The sequence below is a fragment of the Vitis riparia genome, chromosome 12, assembly GCF_004353265.1.
Source record: "Vitis riparia cultivar Riparia Gloire de Montpellier isolate 1030 chromosome 12, EGFV_Vit.rip_1.0, whole genome shotgun sequence".
NCBI classification, from domain to species: domain Eukaryota; kingdom Viridiplantae; phylum Streptophyta; class Magnoliopsida; order Vitales; family Vitaceae; genus Vitis; species Vitis riparia.
This window is the reverse complement of record NC_048442.1, coordinates 11,267,257-11,286,566: the sequence shown is the minus strand read 5'-3', so window position 1 is coordinate 11,286,566 and position 19,310 is coordinate 11,267,257. Positions and strand designations below refer to the sequence as shown.

At 35.4% G+C, this 19,310-nt stretch overlaps 1 protein-coding gene across 2 annotated transcripts in view; it reads left to right on the top strand.

Annotated features, from left to right (window-relative positions):
• Window positions 1-11,171: 11,171 nt before the first annotated feature.
• LOC117925843 (copper-transporting ATPase PAA1, chloroplastic) overlaps window positions 11,172-19,310 on the top strand; it is a 64,531-nt gene continuing 56,392 nt past the window's right edge. For both annotated transcript variants that reach the window (XM_034844952.1, XM_034844951.1), the window contains exons 1-3: window positions 11,172-11,690; window positions 11,783-11,836; window positions 12,291-12,444. In XM_034844952.1, coding sequence (XP_034700843.1) covers window positions 11,331-11,690; window positions 11,783-11,836; window positions 12,291-12,444 — 568 coding nt within the window. In that variant the 5' untranslated portion in view covers window positions 11,172-11,330. The remainder of the gene's footprint in view (window positions 11,691-11,782; window positions 11,837-12,290; window positions 12,445-19,310) is intronic.

The window sequence follows — 19,310 nt, the reverse complement described above, 5'->3', positions numbered from 1 at the left end:
TAATATTATAAAAATAAATATGTAAAATTATAAAAACGAAAAGTGGGTTTTGACTCACTAATTTTAAAAAAAAAAATTATATATATAACTCTAAAATTTATATAATGCATGATCTTCGAGGTAAATAATAATGTATTAACTCATTACAAGTCATATAGATATATATTATAAAACTGAAAGTTTTTACCTAATGACTTATTTATCTATACCCATGAAAGGTTGTATGAACTATTGTGCAAATTATTATTTTGATGAGACAAATTTTCCGCCATTAGAAAGAGGAAGCTAATTCTAGGAGAACAACGTGAAATTTCTTGGAAGTTTTTTTATACAAGCGTTAATATCCTTGAAGAATAATTAACATAATAGTAGATACATGCCTAAAGCGTAGTAAAATAATTGACAAAAAATTATGTCATGGTAGGATAAGTAACTATTGTAATGATAAATTAATACAAGGTTTGCTTGAAGCGTAGTTGATTTGTTGGCTCAAATGATGTGATTCCTTGGAAGAGAGAAACATTAGGAATAATATATGAAAAACTTGATATTCTCAAAGAGGTCATAAAATGATTGATTAGTCTAAAATTAAGGAACTTATAGCCTTTAAAGAGGCAACTATAAAGTAGATACCCCCCAAAGAGGTGCATATTCAACTAATAGCTCTTAAAGAGACATATTAAACAAATAATCCCTAAAGAGGTATAAATTGAATGAATAGCCCCTAAAGAGATATAAGTATCTCCATGCCCAAAAGTAAAAGTGACCTTTATTAGTTATGATTATAATAGGATGATGATGATATCAAAATAATATTTTCATTAACAATGTATCTATTTTCTTTTTAAATGGCCTTTGACATCATGAGGAATGACAGTTTTCAAATCATGAATTATGCAAGAATGCCAACACATAAATAAAGTGGCCAAAATGGAAGATGCAATATAGACAAACTAGACTCGTTGATAAAACGGGGAGTATTTGGACCTGTAGTCCAAATGTTAGATGACATTGAGCTTGTTGAATATAAATGAACCTAAAGTCTAGTGTTTAAAGATAAAAATGTCATTTGATACCAATATACAAAAGTGTATTTGAGACAATGCAAAAATTATAGCCTAAGGTTTCCTATAGAAACCCTGTCTTGACTCAATCATATTCCTAAATATCAAGATTGATAGTCCTTTAAGGACTTAATATATACTATGAAATGTATATGAATCCATAGATATGTTAAAACCCCCGAAGGATTCAAAATGCATGAAACAACCAAATCCATGAAGGATTAACATGCCTAAATCAAATAATTCCTTGAGGAATTAATGTCTCATAAAATATTTTAGATAATGTTATATAATATACTTGATTAAGTTATGTCCTTATATGGATTAAAATAGAGGTTTATAAGAATTACAATCTTATTGGAACTCCTTGAGAATTTATAAGTGTAGTTAATTATCTAATAAAAGATCTTGAAAAACCAAAATTTTGTCTCAATTTATAGATCGAGTACTTTCCAAATATAATGTTAGTCCATTAATAAGCATACACAGAAAGTCTTGAAGTGCTTTCATATGAAGATATCACATTTATTAAGCTTTCTAATGTAGTTCATTCACTTAAAGTAAAAATGACTTTTTTTTTTTTTTTTTGTCTTAAAGAAGATAATAAATAACTACTCGGTCCAAAAATACATTTATTTCAATGTCATTAGTGTATTGATACATATTGTAGATTGTTATATGACTAGATGTAATATTTTGTCTACTTGCTTTCAAGATAAAGTTTTTTTAACCAACACAGAAATTGGAATGTGGAGATTGAGAGATTTATCGGTTGAAGCATTGAAAAGAGCATGATCATGTTATATGAGGGGGGAAAGGGTATATATATATATAGGTTTTATCCCACTAGATTTTATTGGTAATGTTTTTAACAAGGCAATCATAATAGTTTAAAAGAATATTATACTTTTTTTACTTTACTGAGATTTTTCCTATATGGTTTTTCTTAATAAGATTTCAATGAGACATATTCTTATGAAGGATTGTTATAAATTATGAGAATTTATCGGATTATAAGAATCTCTTTGTAATTTTTAATTAATGGAGAATAACTTTCCTTTAATGAAATATTGAATCAATTTCTTTCTTAGAATTCTATTTTTTCTAACCATTCCTATTATTCTCCATTCTTTCTTTTTTTCCATTCTTTTGTTTTACAATAAGTGGCTTTTATTTTATTTTATTTTATTTTATTTATTTTATATAAGGAGAATTACCCTTAAGGGTAGGCTGGGGAAAAATATGACTGATGAGGGAGGGTAAATTTGATAATTATTGTGAAGGGTAGGGTAAAATTACGATAATTCCTCCAAATGCCTTCTTTTGTTTAAATGCCAAGACTACCCTTAATAAGTGAAAACCAACAGCAAAGTGAAAAGTAACTGGAAAGAAAAAAAAGTTTTCTTTAACCTATATGCAACTTGTCGATGTTGTAGAAGAAAAAAGGGAAAGAAAAAGGTCCAGCACTTCAGGTCATTATCTGCAACCGTTTACACAAAGCTTGTTTTTTTGTGTGAATCTAGCAAGAAATCCATTAAAGGTAGGTTTTTTTAAAAAAAAAAAGTCAGTTTATGGAAATAAATAAATAAATAATTTAAAAATCGGATTGAATGAACAAAAAGTTAATAATTTTAACAATGTAGCTGTAAGATATTATATCTAAAATATTGAAGGAGGTTTTGAGAAAAAAATTACATTTTTTTTTGTGTAAAATGTTATTTAAATTTATTATTTTGAATTTTTTTATATTATTTTGGTCATATTGAAGATGTGTTTTTATTTTTAATTTATTTTCCGGGTGGGTTGTTTGATATGATTATTATTGATTTCCATTGAAAATGTTTGCACTTTAGTTTTGTTGTTAAGACTTTTTGACATGGTTGAAGAAAAAATGTTCTCAGTTGTTTTATGCTTGTTTGAGACCACTTTGTTTGTGTATTTATGAACATATTTGGATTTTCCTTGAAAACTGAAATCCCCTTTGTATGAGACCACTTTGTCTTTTATTATGAATTTGTTAAAGAGTTAAGATCACTATATTTTTGTTATGAATTTGTTACCTTTTTGTATAAGTATTATTTTGGTATGATGAGTTGAATGCCTAGTAGTTTGAAGGTTGTGTAAAAGAACCATTACTTCAGTTATAAAGTATAAGTACTGTTGGGCTTTGTGGAGCCTAGTTTCGTTTGATCCGGTTTGACGACCCAACCCGAATAATATTGCATGGCTTTTTAATGGGAGATTTATTGAGGCCTGTTGGGCCTGTTTAGCCCATTGTGGAACCACCTTTTGTAATTAGGGTTTTTTAGTGTGCTGGGGTTGTCGTGTTATATATATAGAGAGAATATTGTAGCCGCCAGTTAGTACTCTGTATTCTTCCCTGATAATAGTGATATCCCTGCAACTCCGTGGATGTAGGCAAATTGCCGAACCACGTAAATACTGTCTTGTGCGTGTGATTGTTTTTCTTTGGCGTTTGTTTTTTCTCTAATTTTTGTTTCTCACGGGTTGGGAATTCGGTTTAATTCCCTACAACTGGTATCAGAGCCTAGGGTTAGGTTTGAGTGGGAGCAATGGCAGAGGAAGCAGGAAAGGCGTTTGGAATAGAAAAGTTTGATGACACAGACTTTGCGTATTGGAGGATGCAGATTGAAGATTATCTCTATGGGAGGAAATTGCATCTGCCTCTTTTGGGGACAAAACCTGAGAGTATGAAGGTTGAGGAATGGGCGCTTCTTGACAGACAGGTTCTAGGAGTTATTAGGTTAACTCTGTCTAGGTCTGTTGCACATAATGTTGTAAAGGAGAAGACCACAGCAGATTTGATGAAGGCTTTGTCCGGTATGTATGAAAAGTCGTCCGCAAACAATAAGGTGCATCTGATGAAGAAGTTGTTCAATTTGAAGATGACAGAGAATGCATCAGTAGCACAACATCTGAATGAATTTAATACAATCACAAATCAATTGTCGTCTGTAGAAATTGATTTTGATGATGAGATTCGTGCTCTGATCGTCTTGGCTTCTTTGCCAAACAGTTGGGAGGCAATGAGGATGGCAGTAAGCAATTCAAAGGGAAAGGAAAAGCTCAAGTACAATGATATACGAGATTTAATTCTGGCTGAGGAGATTCACCGAAGAGATGCAGGTGAAACCTCAGGATCTGGTTCTGCCCTAAACCTTGAGACAAGAGGCAAAGGTAATGACAGAATTCAAATCGGGTAGATCAAATTCCAGAAATTCTAATCGGAACAGAAGCAAATCTAGATCAGGCCAACAAGTACAATGCTGGAATTGTGGGAAAACAGGTCATTTTAAAAAGCAATGCAAAAGCCCTAAGAAGAAGAATGAAGATAATTCTGCTAATGCTGTAACAGAAGAGGTACAGGATGCATTACTTCTTGCAGTAGACAGTCCACTTGATGATTGGGTTTTGGATTCAGGAGCTTCGTTTCATATCACTCCACACCGAGAAATGATACAGAATTATGTTGCAGGTGATTTTGGTAAGGTGTATTTGGTTGATGGTTCAGCCTTGGATGTTGTGGGTCTGGGAGACGTCCGAATATCGTTGCCCAATGGGTCTGTTTGGTTACTGGAGAAGGTTCGACATATTCCTGACCTGAGGAGGAATCTGATTTCTGTTGGACAACTTGATGATGAAGGACATGCAATACTATTTGTTGGTGGTACTTGGAAGGTTACAAAGGGAGCTAGGGTATTGGCTCGTGGAAAGAAGACTGGTACTCTGTATATGACCTCATGTCCAAGAGACACAATTGCAGTTGCTGATACAAGTACTGATACAAGCATATGGCACCGCAGACTTGGTCACATGAGTGAGAAAGGGATGAAGATGTTGCTGTCAAAAGGAAAACTACCAGAATTGAAGTCCATTGATTTTGACATGTGTGAAAGTTGCATCTTAGGAAAGCAAAAAAAGGTGAGCTTCTTGAAAACTGGCAGGACACCGAAGGCTGAAAAATTGGAACTAGTACACACTGATTTGTGGGGGCCTTCTCCGGTTGCATCCCTAGGAGGTTCAAGGTACTACATCACTTTTATTGATGACTCAAGTAGAAAGGTATGGGTTTATTTTCTGAAAAATAAATCTGATGTATTTGAAACTTTTAAGAAGTGGAAGGCCATGGTTGAGACAGAAACAGGTTTGAAAGTAAAATGTTTGAGGTCAGATAATGGAGGAGAGTACATAGATGGAGGGTTTAGTGAGTATTGTGTTGCACAGGGAATTAGGATGGAGAAGACCATTCCTGGGACACCACAGCAGAATGGTGTGGCTGAGCTCATGAACAGAACTCTCAATGAGCGTGCTAGAAGTATGAGGTTACATGCTGGACTACCAAAAACTTTTTGGGCTGATGCTGTTAGCACTGCAGCTTACCTGATAAACCGAGGACCATCAGTTCCCATGGAGTTCAGACTTCCTGAGGAGGTTTGGAGTGGTAAAGAGGTGAAGTTTTCACATTTAAAAGTTTTTGGTTGTGTTTCTTATGTTCATATTGATTCTGATGCTCGTAGTAAACTTGATGCAAAGTCAAAATATGTTTTTTCATTGGCTATGGTGATGAGAAATTTGGCTATAGGTTTTGGGATGAACAAAACAGGAAAATCATCAGAAGTAGAAATGTGATTTTTAATGAACAGGTTATGTATAAGGACAGGTCAACTGTAGTGTCAGATGTTACAGAGATAGATCAAAAGAAATCTAAGTTTGTCAACTTAGATGAATTGACTGAAAGTACTGTCCAGAAGGGGGTGAAGAAGATAAGGAGAATGTAAATTCACAGGTAGATCTGAGTACACCTGTAGTGAAGTTTGCAGATCTTCCAGGAATATTAGACCTCCGCAGCGTTATTCACCTGTTTTAAATTATCTCCTGTTGACTGATGGCGGTGAGCCAGAGTGTTATGATGAAGCCTTGCAAGATGAGAATTCAAGCAAGTGGGAGTTAGCCATGAAGGATGAGATAGATTCCCTGTTGGGGAATCAAACATGGGAACTAACTGAATTACCAGTAGGAAAGAAGGCTTTGCACAACAAGTGGGTATACAGAATAAAGAATGAGCATGATGGTAGCAAACATTACAAGGCCAGATTAGTTGTTAAAGGGTTCCAGCAGAAGGAGGGCATTACTACACAGAGATATTTTCTCCAGTTGTGAAGATGTCAACAATTAGACTTGTACTTGGAATGGTGGCTGCAGAAAACTTACATCTTGAACAGTTAGATGTGAAGACAGCATTCCTTCATGGTGACTTGGAGGAAGACCTTTACATGATTCAGCCAGAAGGGTTCATTGTTCAGGGACAAGAGATCTAGTCTGCAAACTAGAAAGAGCTTGTATGGCCTTAAACAAGCTCCTAGACAGTGGTACAAGAAGTTTGACAGTTTTATGCATAGAATTGGGTTCAAGAGATGTGAAGCTGATCACTGTTGCTATGTTAAGTCTTTGACAATTCTTACATCATATTACTATTGTATGTGGATGATATGCTTATTGCAGGGTCTGACATTGAGAAGATTAACAATCTGAAGAAGCAATTGTCCAAACAATTTGCAATGAAGGATTTGGGAGCTGCAAAGCAAATCCTTGGTATGAGAATCATTAGAGATAAGGCTAATGGTACATTGAAGCTTTCACAATCAAAGTATGTGAAGAAAGTTCTCAGCAGGTTCAACATGAATGAAGCTAAACCAGTGAGCACACCCTTGGGGAGCATTTCAAACTAAGCAAAGAACAGTCACCGAAGACAGAAGAAGAAAGGGACCATATGAGCAAGGTGCCCTATGCCTCAGCTATTGGCAGCTTGATGTATGCTATGGTGTGTACAAGGCCAGACATTGCACATGCAGTGGGAGTTGTGAGCAGATTCATGAGTAGGCCTGGAAAGCAGCATTAGGAGGCAGTCAAGTGGATTTTAAGATATCTGAAGTGTTCATTAGATACATGTCTTTGCTTCACAGGTGCTAGTTTGAAACTGCAGGGTTATGTAGATGCTGATTTTGCTGGTGATATTGATAGTAGAAAGAGTACTACTGGGTTTGTTTTTACTCTAGGTGGTACAGCTATATCATGGACTTCAAATCTACAAAAGATTGTTACTTTGTCTACTACAGAAGCTGAGTATGTTGCAGCAACTGAAGCTGGAAAGGAGATGATTTGGCTACATGGTTTCTTAGATGAATTGGGTAAGAAGCAGGAGATGGGCATTCTACACAGTGATAGTCAGAGTGCAATTTTTCTTGCCAAAAATTTGGCTTTTCATTCAAAGTCGAAACATATACAAACAAAATACCACTTTATCCGTTATCTTGTTGAGGATAAACTGGTAATACTTGAGAAGATTTGTGGATCTAAGAACCCTGCAGACATGTTGACTAAGGGTGTCACTATTGAGAAGTTGAAGCTGTGCGCAGCTTCAATTGGTCTTCTAGCTTGAGGACAGGAGGATGAGTTGTAGGGATAAGGGATTGTTTCTTGGAGGATAGTGGTTTGATGTTGGTGATTGGACTAGTCTCCAAGTGGGAGATTTGTTGGGCTTTGTGGAGCCTAGTTTCGTTTGATCCGGTTTGACGACCCAACCCGAATAATATTGCATGGCTTTTTAATGGGAGATTTATTGAGGCCTGTTGGGCCTGTTTAGCCCATTGTGGAACCACCTTTTGTAATTAGGGTTTTTTAGTGTGCTGGGGTTGTCGTGTTATATATATAGAGAGAATATTGTAGCCGCCAGTTAGTACTCTGTATTCTTCCCTGATAATAGTGATATCCCTGCAACTCCGTGGATGTAGGCAAATTGCCGAACCACGTAAATACTGTCTTGTGCGTGTGATTGTTTTTCTTTGGCGTTTGTTTTTTCTCTAATTTTTGTTTCTCACGGGTTGGGAATTCGGTTTAATTCCCTACAAGTACAATACAAATACAATATAGTTACAATGAAAAAACATTAACATTACGATACCTTACAATATACCAAAATGACAAAATATTGAATTGTTTTTTACTAAACTGGCATTTCTAGGCTATCATGTTGTATTCTTATCATAAATCATCCTTGCAAGCCAAAATTATAAAAAGGCAACAAAAATACACTATTGTAATTCAATACATGAAGTTGTTGATGATAATCCAATGATGGATAAAAAAAATCTATAAAGCTAATTCTTTTCGTATAAAAATATAGAGGTATAATAAAAATACACTACAAATACAATAACATTACGATACATTACGATAAGGTAAAATTTTGAAATTTTCAAATTTCTTATGAAACTGGGTAATTGTGGGTTCTTTGGCATATCCCTAACATGTCTAATATACAACAAATATTGTCATTTATTATATAAAATATGTCTCAATTGATTATAATTTTCATTTGTTTATTTTGTATTTGTTGTAAAATTTTCCTTGATTGTAATATTGTGAAATAGATTGATTTGATTGTCGGTGAAAGAAGACGTACTTCTGAATTTGTAAATGGACTTGGAAAATTCCATTTATGGCTACTTTCATGAAGGAGGGGAGATTGTACCAAAAAATGATGTCCAATATACCCTAAGACAGTATTGGAAACACAATCCTAAAGAAATAACCTTAGCCATTCGCGCTACTTAAAAGGTCTATTGTCATACGAAAATGAGAATCAAGGACTATAATAATTCCCCCAAACTAGAATAAAACAAAAGAAAAGAATATGCAAATATTATAATTAATTAAAGACCAAAATTTTGAGTTAACTAGTAATTGCATATTATGCCCTTCCATGGCAGTGTTTTCCATTATCCTTTTCTGCATGAGGAAATCAGGAGGCTTAAAAAATATTATAATGCAGTAAGCCAATAAAATTTGCCAAAATTACCTCTGTGTTATTTTTTTTTAAAAAAATGGAAGGCTTTAACTTTTAATTTGTATTACTTTTTTAAGAATTTTCGAGAGTTTGCATGTTTTCACTTATATCAAAATTCATATATATCATCCAACTATATGTATTAGGAATCCATATAACTATAACTGACATTTGAGACTCCTCAAAAGCCTTATTGGCACTTCTTCCTCTTACAACAGCCTGCCTGCATGTTTTCCATCTATAGATTGCCCCTATTTTCCCTTTTTCTACACCTAAAAGCCAACTGCATCAGTCATACCAACCTCATTTTCAAGACACTACTCAAAACCTAAGTTTTTCATTGCCATCCAAATACTTAAAATGCATAATTGATCTTCTAGCAACTTATTAGCATAAATCCTAGCTCATTCTAACCTCATTCAATCTATAAACCATTAATATCCTTTTTGTCCACATACCCTGTTGATATAATGCCCTAAACGAACTAGTGGTCACAAGGATCAAGGCTAAAGCTGCATTATTTCTACCCTGAACACTTATATACAGAAAATCCATGCAACCTACAAACAATCATGTGAAAGAAAAGTAACGTTTAATTACAACCACTAGAAACTTAGTTGATATTTCAACAAATTAGACTGCCAAAGCTCCATTTGATTTATTTGGTTTCCATGGAAAAAGTTTCTTAGAGATATCTGTCTAGGTTGTGTTGAGTTTTTCAATTCCATAGGCCACATTTGATTGCCGACAACAGTAAATAAATAAGAAAAGGTCTTGCATTTTTTTTCTACTTCCACGTGTTCTAACTTCTAAAGGAATTTTAACGTTTTGTAGGAAGTTGTTTACAATACTTTGTGCGGTCAAATTGTGGGTTTGTGGGAACCAAAACGGAGGACACGTGCTTTCAATTTTTCTTTCTTCTTTTCTTTACTCTTTATTGTTTTCTCAGTAACCAAACAATGCCTTAGGAAAAATCTAAGACTCCAAATTTTTTTCATTTCTAAAATTGTTTAAGCAAAAGATAAAGTCTTGGAAACCATTTTGCTAGCTAAATCCATTTAAGTGAGACAAGAACAATTTATCCTTGGGCCTCAGTTTGGTTTGCAACAAATGAAAGACAATTAAGTATATAATTGTCTTCATTTCCTGGAAAATGAAACATCTCAACTGAGCCAAATACTTCTATATGGTTTTCCAGGTCCCAGAAAATGAGAAACCCAATATTCTAAGACATCAATTTCTTTTCTTTCCTTACCTTTACGCCACCACTCAAGCAAAGCACAAAACCACTCTTGGCCATAGAAAAGCCTCGCAATCGCACAGTGTTTGGTTCATGAGAAAACGAAAATCAAAACAAAAGAAAAACCCTGGTGAGTTGACTTTTTTATTTATGTTTCTGGGTTTCCTTGCACTCAAAAATTGAAAATGAAACCCCAAGTTTTTTTTTTTCCCAAATTTTCTCAGCAACCAATTTATTTCTGTTTCTGGGTTTCCCCGCACTAAAAATTTGAAAATGAAACCCCAAGTTTATGTTTTTTTTCCCAAATTTTCTCAGCAACCAAATAGGCCCAAACCCAAAACACCTAGGGCAAAGCATGAAATAAGTAGAATGTAACAAATAAAGATCTGTACTGTTTCTGATCTCAAGGTGGAAACGTCATAAATATAAATATGGGGGCTTTGAAATGAATATTTTGGGGAATTTGGATGGATTTGGAAGGCTTTGTGAGGACTTTACCTTGGACTAGTGGGGCTTTCAGATACGATGAAAAAAAATGCGGTTCAAGATGCCGTCGAGGCCATAATATTCAAAATGGAGACACGCCAACAATGATGCCGAATGAAGTCTTCAACGGAGTCACCACTGGAACAATGGAACTATACACGCCTACACGAGATTCAGTATCTCTTAAAATATCATACCACCGTGAAAACACTCAGATCATGCGAAAGGGAAGCCTTGATGAGAAGATGCGAAAGGAAAGGTTTCAAAGGAAAGGCATTGAAACGACAGTCTTATCCTTTTTTTTCAATTCTTTTATTCTTTATAAATTATAATTTTATAATTTAAATGAGGGTAAATTGGTCTAATAAAAATATTAGACTTCGGATTTTCAAATCTACCCACCCTTTTGGTAATTTTTTTCCTTGGTCTAATTCTCCCCTTTATATATATATATATATATATATATATTCAATTTAAAAAAACGAGGAAAGGAAGGCTGACAACGTAATAACAGCAAACTTCCTTGACCATTGACCATTGAACTGCACTCCGCCCACCTGAACAAGTCAGAAAAGATAAATCCGCTTTGAACCTTGCAGAAGCAGCAGCTGACAATCGAAAGGCTAAGGAAAAGATAAGAAGACAGAGCGGCATTCAGCTTTGAAACTCTCCAATGGAGTCAACACTCTGCACAATGTCCAAAACCCTAGCCTCCACCTCCAATACCTTCTTCTTTACCTCAAGCCTTCACCGCCGTTTCCCCAAAGCCCTCTTCTCCCAATGCCTTCGCTCTCGCCTCACCTCTCCAAACCTTTCCTCCCCTTCTCTCAGGGCCTTGTCTGCATTCCGTTCTCCCCTGCGCTGCATCTCCAGCTCCGCCGCTTCCTTTGCGGCCGGAGGAGGTGGTGGTGGCCCTAATGGAGAATTCGGCGGTGACGGAGGCGGCGGCGATGGCGGCGATACAAATCCGAAGGTTGCTGCGGCTGAGGAGGTTACTGGTTTTTCTCCTGATGTGATAATACTCGACGTTGGAGTGAGTGTTTTTGTCTTGTTTTGCTTCCGTTTTCTTTCAAAATGCTGTGTTTCTTTGGAATGTCGGATCAAAATTGGGAAAATGGTGGTTAGGGAATGACGTGTGGCGGATGTGCAGCGAGTGTGAAGAGGATCCTGGAAAGTCAAGTGAGTATTTTGTTCTCATAAATCTGTGTTTGGTTGCTGGAAAAAAAATACAGGAAAAGGAACTAGGACTTTGAGGTTTAGATTTTTCACCCATTTGGGCCGGATAATAAAACTTTTCTGAAAATTGAGCCTAATTAAAACAGAGGTTAGACCTAGTTGAGTTGGGTCTTTCAATTGTGAAACATTATTCTTTTACTGCTGCCACCAGGCAGGATAGAAAAGTTTCTGATGTCCTTTTTTCTTTGAAGGATCTTTTTAAGCTGAAAAGATGAGGTACTTTGGTTCCATTTTCCCCATAAACAGATCTTTGGTCCTTAATTTATGAATTGGGGAAATTCTATTAAATATTTATAGGAATGATTTTTTAAATTTCATTGCAATATATGGAAGAAGATATGCACTGTTTTTGTTGAATCGGATGTTAGTTATACATGTCATTTGTACTTATTGACAGCCACAAGTGTCTTCAGCCAGTGTCAATCTTACCACAGAAACAGCAATTGTGTGGCCTGTATCTGAAGCCAAGGTTATACCAAACTGGCAACAACAGTTAGGAGAGGAACTTGCAAAGCATTTGACTAACTGTGGTTTTAAATCGAATCCTCGGGGTAAGCAATTTTTGGAGTATCATACTTTTGATTCCCATCCATTATGTTGTTACTCATTATTTGTGTTGTTTGCTTATAATAATAATGATTATTGTTTTATTTGATTGTTACTTGTGTCCTTATGATCTACTGTAATGTTGCGTGTATGGTTGGGAATTTTCAAGCCACTTTATGGTAAATGATAGTGGGAAGGAACATGTTTCTGAACATTTATATTGTAATAATACGGTTATGTATAGGATGACATAAAATTGGACCTAGATGTGATATTAAATGATTGGCAATAATGCAAGTTTGAGACTTTTTTTTTTGATAGTCGAGGAATCTTCCATGGCCAAGCCCTTAGGACTCTCCATGGGGACCAAAACCTCGGGGTGTTGACTGCCCCGCAACAACCAACATTGGGTAAATTTAGGGTATCATTAGTGGTAGGATTCGAACCTAGGACCATGTGCCACTTACTAGGACCACACTTTCCAGTGTTCGCTCTGACCAACTGGGCTACCTTGGTGGGTGCAAGTTTGAGACATTTTAGAAATGCTTGTATGGCGATAATTAGGATTCTACCATCAATACTATTTTATAGAGAGATATTCCGTTGTATTGGGAATTCTAATAATGGAAGGTTTTGTTCTAGTGTTTGACTAGTATCATAATTCAGGGTATAAGGTTTCTTCTATGAATGGTTGAGGTTGAGCTATGAGAATCCATGCATGTCATGCTCACTTGGTATCTCATTATCGCTTAGTTCCAAGTGTTAATTAGTAGGTCAGAGTGCAGAAATCATCTAGTGGTGGCTTCTTGACCACTACATTCTTCTTATTGACTTGAAAACATTTTTGAAATAAATACCCTGTATATTGAATCTTAAATTGCTGGTTAAGGTCTTGATCTGACTTTATTTTTTAGTCTCAACTTTTACTGTCTATTGGATTTATTTAAAGATTTGTAACCAAGGTGTTGAACTTAAGCTTCTTTTGGAGTTTGGGCTGAATTTTGGCTTCCCAAAGTATAAGTGTAATTAATACCTGGAAGTTTAAAACATTTAGGTAGCCAAGCTTCAGCAAGATGGACAGATTAATTGATAGGAAACTTGTGCTAATTTGTTAAATACCATGATTATCATCTTTGTCTAATCAGATAAAAAGGATTGATCTGGATGCATTAGTTTTCCAATGAGATGAAAAAGGTTATGTATCTCTAACTAGTAGTCTTGAGCACCTCTAATTTAAATGAGAGTAGACATACCATTTTTTTTTTTTTTGATAAATAAGTAAAATTAGGAGAGTAGACATACCATATATTCAGGCTTTCATATGATTTATGTGAAGCTTGGTGGGTAAGTGGCAGGTCAGGAAGCTATTGAAGGAGAGATTTCACCATAGAAATGCAAAAAAAGATTTCTTATTAGGAGCAACCATGCTTCTTTGTGGTATGTCCCTGCTTCATTAAGTTTTTTAATTCACAGTGAATTTTTTATATGAATATCATCTTAATAATCTGATATCCTCTATTTTAGATGTGAAAGAATAGGTCTAAGGGTCCTCTTTAATTTAATAGTTTCTCCCTATAGGTGAGTCTCGGCGGCAAGTGGTGGATTGGTTGGAGAGAGGCATCTCTGTCACCGGGAAGCCCATTCGTTTGGATATTTTGCTGTTGCACAAACTGAGATGCTTATCAATTTGTTCATAATTATCGACTGAGGACATCTATTATTCAAAAATTTGAATGTATCAGTTGTCTTTTGTAGTGGCAGTTGACAGTTGTACTAAGTTGAAATCTATATGCATGATGCTGGTGTTGAATTTTTCTTTTCTCCCCTTATTCCTGAAGGAATATTTGAACGTTCTATTCTTCCTACATCTCTGTATTCTGCACATGTATTCAACATATTCTAGTAAAGGCTTTGTGCTATGCTTCTAATAAGATGTATAACTGGGAACCTATTTGAGCTTTTAGTTTACCTCTTTTTCTTCATTTTGCCCCCTCCTCTTTTGGTTTACTTTGTTCAATTATCTCCTGTTCGTATGTTCTTGAGTTCTTTGGTCCTGTGGTATACTGTGCAGAACGCCCTTCATTTGCCCTTCATTTTTCTTGTCCTTTTTTTATTTTATTTTATTTTATTTATTTATAAATATAGTACTGAAATCAGAGAGAATAATTCTTTTCTTATTTCTTCTAAGATCTTGATACAAGGCTATATATTGAGTGACACTTTTGAGTTTTGACTCTAGAATCTAAACAAGGAAACAAATTAATATAAGCAAAATTTTAGGATCTACATAATAATGTACAATTATGAAATACTTAACTATGGAAACTATATTACATGGTCAACAACCTAATAACAATTCTTCCAACTCTCCTCTTCAAGCTGGTGCAAAAATGTTTTGCATTTCAGCTTGCCATCATTTGTTGAAATGCTAAACTTGGGAGTCCTTTAGTGAGATCATTGGCCAGCTGATTAGTAGTACACGTATATGGTGTGCACACTTAACCACTATCCAACTTTTCCTTTATAAAATGTCTATCAACCTCCACATGCTTGGTTCGATCGTGATGGATTGGGTTGTAAGCTATGTTGATGACAACTTTATTATTGCAATACAATATCATAAGTTCTTGAAATTTGATCTTGAGATCCTTAAGTATGATTTTCATCTAAAGAAGTTCACAAATACCTTGTGGCATAACTCTAAATTCTGCTTTCACACTTGAATGAACTACTATTGATTGTTTTTCACTTCTCCAAGTGATAAGATTACTTCCTAAGAAAGTTCAATATCTGGTAGTTGATTGTCTATTCATAATAGATTTGACCCAATCTACTTCTATGTAGGCTTCCAACTTCCTCTTTACACTTCTTAAACCAGAGACCCTCGCTAAGAGTTGCCTTCAGATATCTTAAAATTGGTACACAACTTCTAAGTGGGGTTTAAGTGGAGTATGAATAAATTGACTTATCACACTCACAGAATATGCAATGTTTGGTCTCGTGTCCAACAAGTAAATTAGCTTTCCAACCATCAGTTGGTAGTTACCTTGGTCAATCAGTTAACCTTCAAATTTCTCTTTTAGTTTGTGATTCTATTTAGTATGTGACTTGGTTGGTTTACACCCATGCATACCTCTCTTTAAGTAAAATCTTGTATGTACTTCTGTTGAGAAATCAATAATCCTTACTATAATCTACCCACCTCAATGCGAAGGAAGGATTGATGCTTGCCCAAGTCCTTGATTCCAAATTTTTTAGCTAAGCATGATTTCAGTCCTATAATTTCTTCTTGGTCATTTCCAGTGATAACAATATCATCAACATACACAATCAATGTTTGTAATTTTCCCTAGATTAGAGTGTGATAAATAATGTGTGATTACCTTGGCTTTGATGATAATCTCTCTGCACCATAGCTTTCATAAGTTTTCCAAACCATGTTTGAGGCGATTGCTTAAGACCATATAGTGAATTTTTTTGAGTTTACATACCTTATTTTTCCATGACTTGGAAGGATATCTTGGAAGGATATCCATGTATACTTCCACCTCTTGATCTGTATGGAGGAAAGGAATTTTTACACTAAATTGTTGTAGGGGCAAGTCAAAATTTGTTGCCAATGAAACTAGAATTCTAATAGTGTTCATCTTGGCTATTGGAGCAAAGGTTTCTTGGGAATCAATGCCATATGTTTGTGTATACCCTTTAGCAACCAATCTTGCTTTGTAGCTCTCCAAGGTGCCATTGGCTTTGTATTGAATGTTGAAGATACGTTTACACCCTATAGTTTTCTTCCCTGTTCGTATCTCCACTATCTCGCAAAGTTCAATTTTTTTCCAAGGCTCTCATTTCCTCATCCATGGCTTTAACATGATAGCTTCTTGGATGGTAGAAGGAACTTCATGAGAGGATATTTGAGTGAGAAAGGCCTTAAACTGAGGTCAAAGATGCTGGAAAAAAAAAAAAAAAAAAGACAATTGAGAGATAAGGTGATGGGTGCATGACCTAATTCCTTTCCTGATGACCATAGGCAAATTCAAATCATTATTAGTGTCAAAAGCTTGAGTTTCATTTTCATTACCTGTCACAAGGTCAAAGATTGGAACATGTGAGGTGATTGTAGACTTCTTCCTTTTGGAATACACATTGGAGACAGGAGTTTTAGGTCTCTCATTCTTGATCTTCGGAAACTTTGCAGTACTTGAAATCTTAGTTGGTTCAATGGACTCAATAGATGGATTTTGGCTATGGGAATCATGACTGAAAGACTCAATGGGACCATAATTTATGCTTGTACCAAAAGTGGAACCGAGTGTGCTATGAATGGAACCAGGACCAAGGTTAGTACTAACACTAACACCAGAATGTGTACTTGTACTAGTACCAGTACTAGATTGTGTACTTGCACTAGACTTGGAATTATGACCAGTATTTCTACCTAAATTAGAAGTAGGACTCTACTTAGGGCTATGTACTAGACTTGGTATGGGTAAAGGTTGATTAGACTCCCAGCATCTATTTTCTCCTAGTTTGCTCTCCCTTCTAAGGATAGGTGTTCCCAAAGTATGCTTGAATTTCCACAAAGGTAACATTCATAGTGACATATTTTCTTTCTATTTTTTTGGAGGATAATAATATTTGTATCCTTTTTGCGTGGATGAATAGCCTAGAGACAAGCACTTAATAGCTCTAGGATCAAATTTCCCCCACTAGTGATTATGAATGTGCACATTACAAACACACCCAAATATTTTTGAAGATAGAGTGACCCAAACCCTTGGAAATTAGGAAACAAAGTTGAGAGTTTACTCATGGGAGATAGGCATTCAAGAACACGAGATGACATTCGGTTTATCAAATATGCAGTTGCAAGAATAGCTTTCCTTGAATAAATTTTAGGACTTTCATTTGGAAAAGAAGTGGCCTAGCAACGTCAAGAAGATGTTGGTTTTTCCTATCCACTACCCCATTTTGAGATGAATGATAAAAAATGGCCTCCTTTTAAAGATAGGTGATGAGGTCTTGATTAAAGTATTCTTTGCCATCATTGGATCTTAGTGTATGTATTTTTGCCCCAAATTGAGTGCTTATGAATTTATGGAAGGTAGGGAAAATTGTTGAAACCTCAAATTTAGATTTCACCAGGTATAATACCCAAGTAGTTTGAGTACAACAATCATATATTAAGGTGACAAACTGTCTAGAACTAGAAGTGTTATTAACACAAGGATGCCAAACATCGGAATCTATTGAACTAAATTGAGATAAAAGTTTTGGAGTTTTCAAAGGAAAAGATACAAGATGATGTTTGGCAAACTCACAAATTTTACAATCGAAATTTTCTACATTATTGTTTTCAAACAAGGAAGCGACTTTTTCTGCATAGAAATTAGAGCATGTCCTAAACATCTATGCCATAGCCAAACGTGATCTTTCCTCTTTTGATAGGTAGTATAAACGAAGCCTTGAGACCTTAGATTCGTATTCACCAGATTTGCTTCTAAGTAGTAGAGCCCATCTTTTAACTCAACATGCCTGATCATCTTCCCTGTAACAAAGTCCTGAAAAATGCAACCAGTGGAAATGAATAGAACAAAATAATTTAGGTCTTTAGTGAATTTTCCTATGGACAACAAATTGTAAGATAGATTTGGAATATGAAGGACAAGTTTTAGAGATAAAATTGATGATATTTGGACATTTCCTTTCCAACTATAGGAGAGAAGGATCCATCGACCACTTTGATTTTTTGTTTTCCTAAACAAGGAGAATATGTAGAGAAAATTTTTGAGGAGCTAGTCATGTCTGAAGTAACTGAATCAATGATCCATGTAGTAAGAAAGTCATTTTCGGAGGTAACTAAGGTATAGCTATTACCTGATTGAGCCATGGAACAAGAACTCAAAATTGGAATTGAGTTCAAGGCTTGGTTCTCAAACTAGTTTAACAACCTTCTTAGCTTCTCAATGTTGCTTTGGCTGAACATTGTAGCCTCTTGAGAATACTCTATAGCAGTTGTTTGGTGGGCTTCTCCAGATTTTGCTGTGTGGTATTCTCCTTTGTTGCTAACTCCATTCAAGTTTTGAGGTTTCCCATGCAATTTCCAGTACATCTCTCTAGTATGTCTTGGTTTTTGACAATAATTACTCCATAATTTATCCTTGTCCACCATCCTCTTGCTTTCTCCCTTATATTTTTTAGCGATAGAAGGGGTGGTTTAGAGACTCTTAGAGCTGAATTTTCAGATATAGGATTTCTAGAATTTCCAACCATTATTTCCTTACAACTCTCTTCCCCTCGAACATGAGCAAATGCTTCATCCATAGATGAAAACAGTTCTCTGCCTAATACTTGACCACTGGCCTGATCAATCTCTTGACTAAGACCTACCAAAAATTGGGGTACTCTCTCTCTCCCTTTTCATTATTTCTTTCAATTTCTTTGTATCAGTGGTTGATTCCATGTACAGGTTCTGGCATAAATCTAGTTCCAGCAACAAGCCTTTGAGAGTATTGTAGTCTTTGTAACACCTGAGGACCCTTGCTTGGTGTTAATTATCTGCTGTTTCAACTCAAATATTTGAGAAGAAACACATGCCTTGGAGTAGGTTTTTGACACTGCTTCCCAAATGTCTTTAGTAGTAGGTAGGAGCAATAGGTCTTATTGATTTCTGGTTGCATAGAGTAGGGCAACCATGACAGCACCATGGAATTCTCTGCATGCCAAACTTCATATTTCAAGTCATCCTCTGCTAGTGGTTTTGCAGTCCCCGTCACATACTTTGTTTCTCTTGCTCTTCAATGATATCTTTGCTGATTGTAACCACTCCATGAAGTTTCTCCCATTCAACTTGGGAGTGGTGATTTGAAGG